The following is a 1,333-nucleotide window of genomic DNA, read 5'->3' as shown; positions in this document are numbered from 1 at the left end:
GAATTGCTTGCTGTGATCACATAATTATTTACAATACGTCGCAGTTTATGATGTCTCATGGAATAAGTTCCTCTGTACTTACTGGTGGATTCCTCTACAGATTCGAACAACTACTGCGCATGTGCCTAATAATTTGACATCAATAGTGAATTAATTTATTTTCCTAGCATTTGTAATGAACTTTTACCCTGGGCGATTAAATATTATACTAATTATGCAAATTGCCATTGCATCGTTGTTACTCAGTAAAAGTACAATCAAATAGCCACACATGTGATACGAATCAGAGCGTAATCAATGAAAAACATGGCAATTAGGATCGTGCAAAGCGCATTGGATATTAAAGAGCCCAGCCATTGCAAACCATGAATGAAACAATAATTGCATCATGTATTTATTTATTTATTTATTGGATTATGTGATTTGGAAACAATTTTTTAAAGTAAACGTTTGTTGAAAAATCTTATCTCATAACTGACATTAAACAATGAAATTAAATCACAGCATTCTATTTCTTTTCAAACAATGCATTCAACAATGAAAAGCAATCTTATGCTGTCGGTAGATAATTTTCGGCAGTAATAATAATAATAATAATAATAATAATAAATTATAGAAGAATAATTTAACTATGAGTGCAAGGTGATAGTTAGAATAACACAAATCAGTTGTGTTATAAAAAGAAACGTTCTAAACTTTTCGAGAAGCAGAATTCGAACGAGATCGCGATCGCGAACGAGATCGCGATCGCGAACGCGATCGATGACGTGAATTTGATTGTGAACGAGAACGTCGGCTTCTGCTCTTCCTTCCCTTCAATTTCATCCGCCTACTGGCATCCCGATGTGAGACCCTGACTTTCTTGCTTTTTGATTTTTTCCTTGAGCTAAAGTACATGCAAAATTAATTTTACATACACTATTTCTATTATATTTCTAATTTCATACCCACTGGCTGCTTCGGAATCTGATGATCGAACCGATAATTTACTCCATATTCGAAATTTTCCAAAATGCACCTCCTGCCTTAAATACATGTAAAATGAGGCACAGTGAGCATAATTCGTATGATTTGTAATTTCTTACCCAACGGCAGAGCTGCTCGACTTCTGTGTTGTACCTTTTTCATTACCAATTTATGTTTAGCATCGTATTGAGCAATCACAGCTCTTCTCTTTCTACAATAACGTAGAATAAAATTTATAAGCATTATTCCCATGATTTGTAGTTTTTACTCTAGCCCTGTTCTAAGCACTCCTTCAAGAAGTATCTTTGCGGATATGATGCCAACAATAGCTGCAAGCCAACAATCCCATAAACGTTAGTTAATAAAA

The 1,333-nt window shown here is 34.3% G+C and overlaps 1 protein-coding gene across 1 annotated transcript; it reads right to left on the bottom strand.

The window, feature by feature from the left end:
• Window positions 1-690: 690 nt before the first annotated feature.
• Window positions 691-1,177, bottom strand: Tsp_14658 (hypothetical protein; the record flags this gene model as incomplete). Its single annotated transcript, XM_003368524.1, has 3 exons — window positions 691-857; window positions 948-1,025; window positions 1,086-1,177. Coding segments are annotated over 3 exons (337 nt in total), but the record flags the coding sequence as incomplete, so codon positions are not given.
• Window positions 1,178-1,333: the final 156 nt, after the last annotated feature.

This window comes from Trichinella spiralis, assembly GCF_000181795.1.
Source record: "Trichinella spiralis strain ISS 195 chromosome Unknown Scfld2332, whole genome shotgun sequence".
Lineage (NCBI taxonomy): Eukaryota > Metazoa > Nematoda > Enoplea > Trichinellida > Trichinellidae > Trichinella > Trichinella spiralis.
Note: the sequence above shows the minus strand (reverse complement) of the source record. Positions and strands in the feature narration are given on the sequence as shown.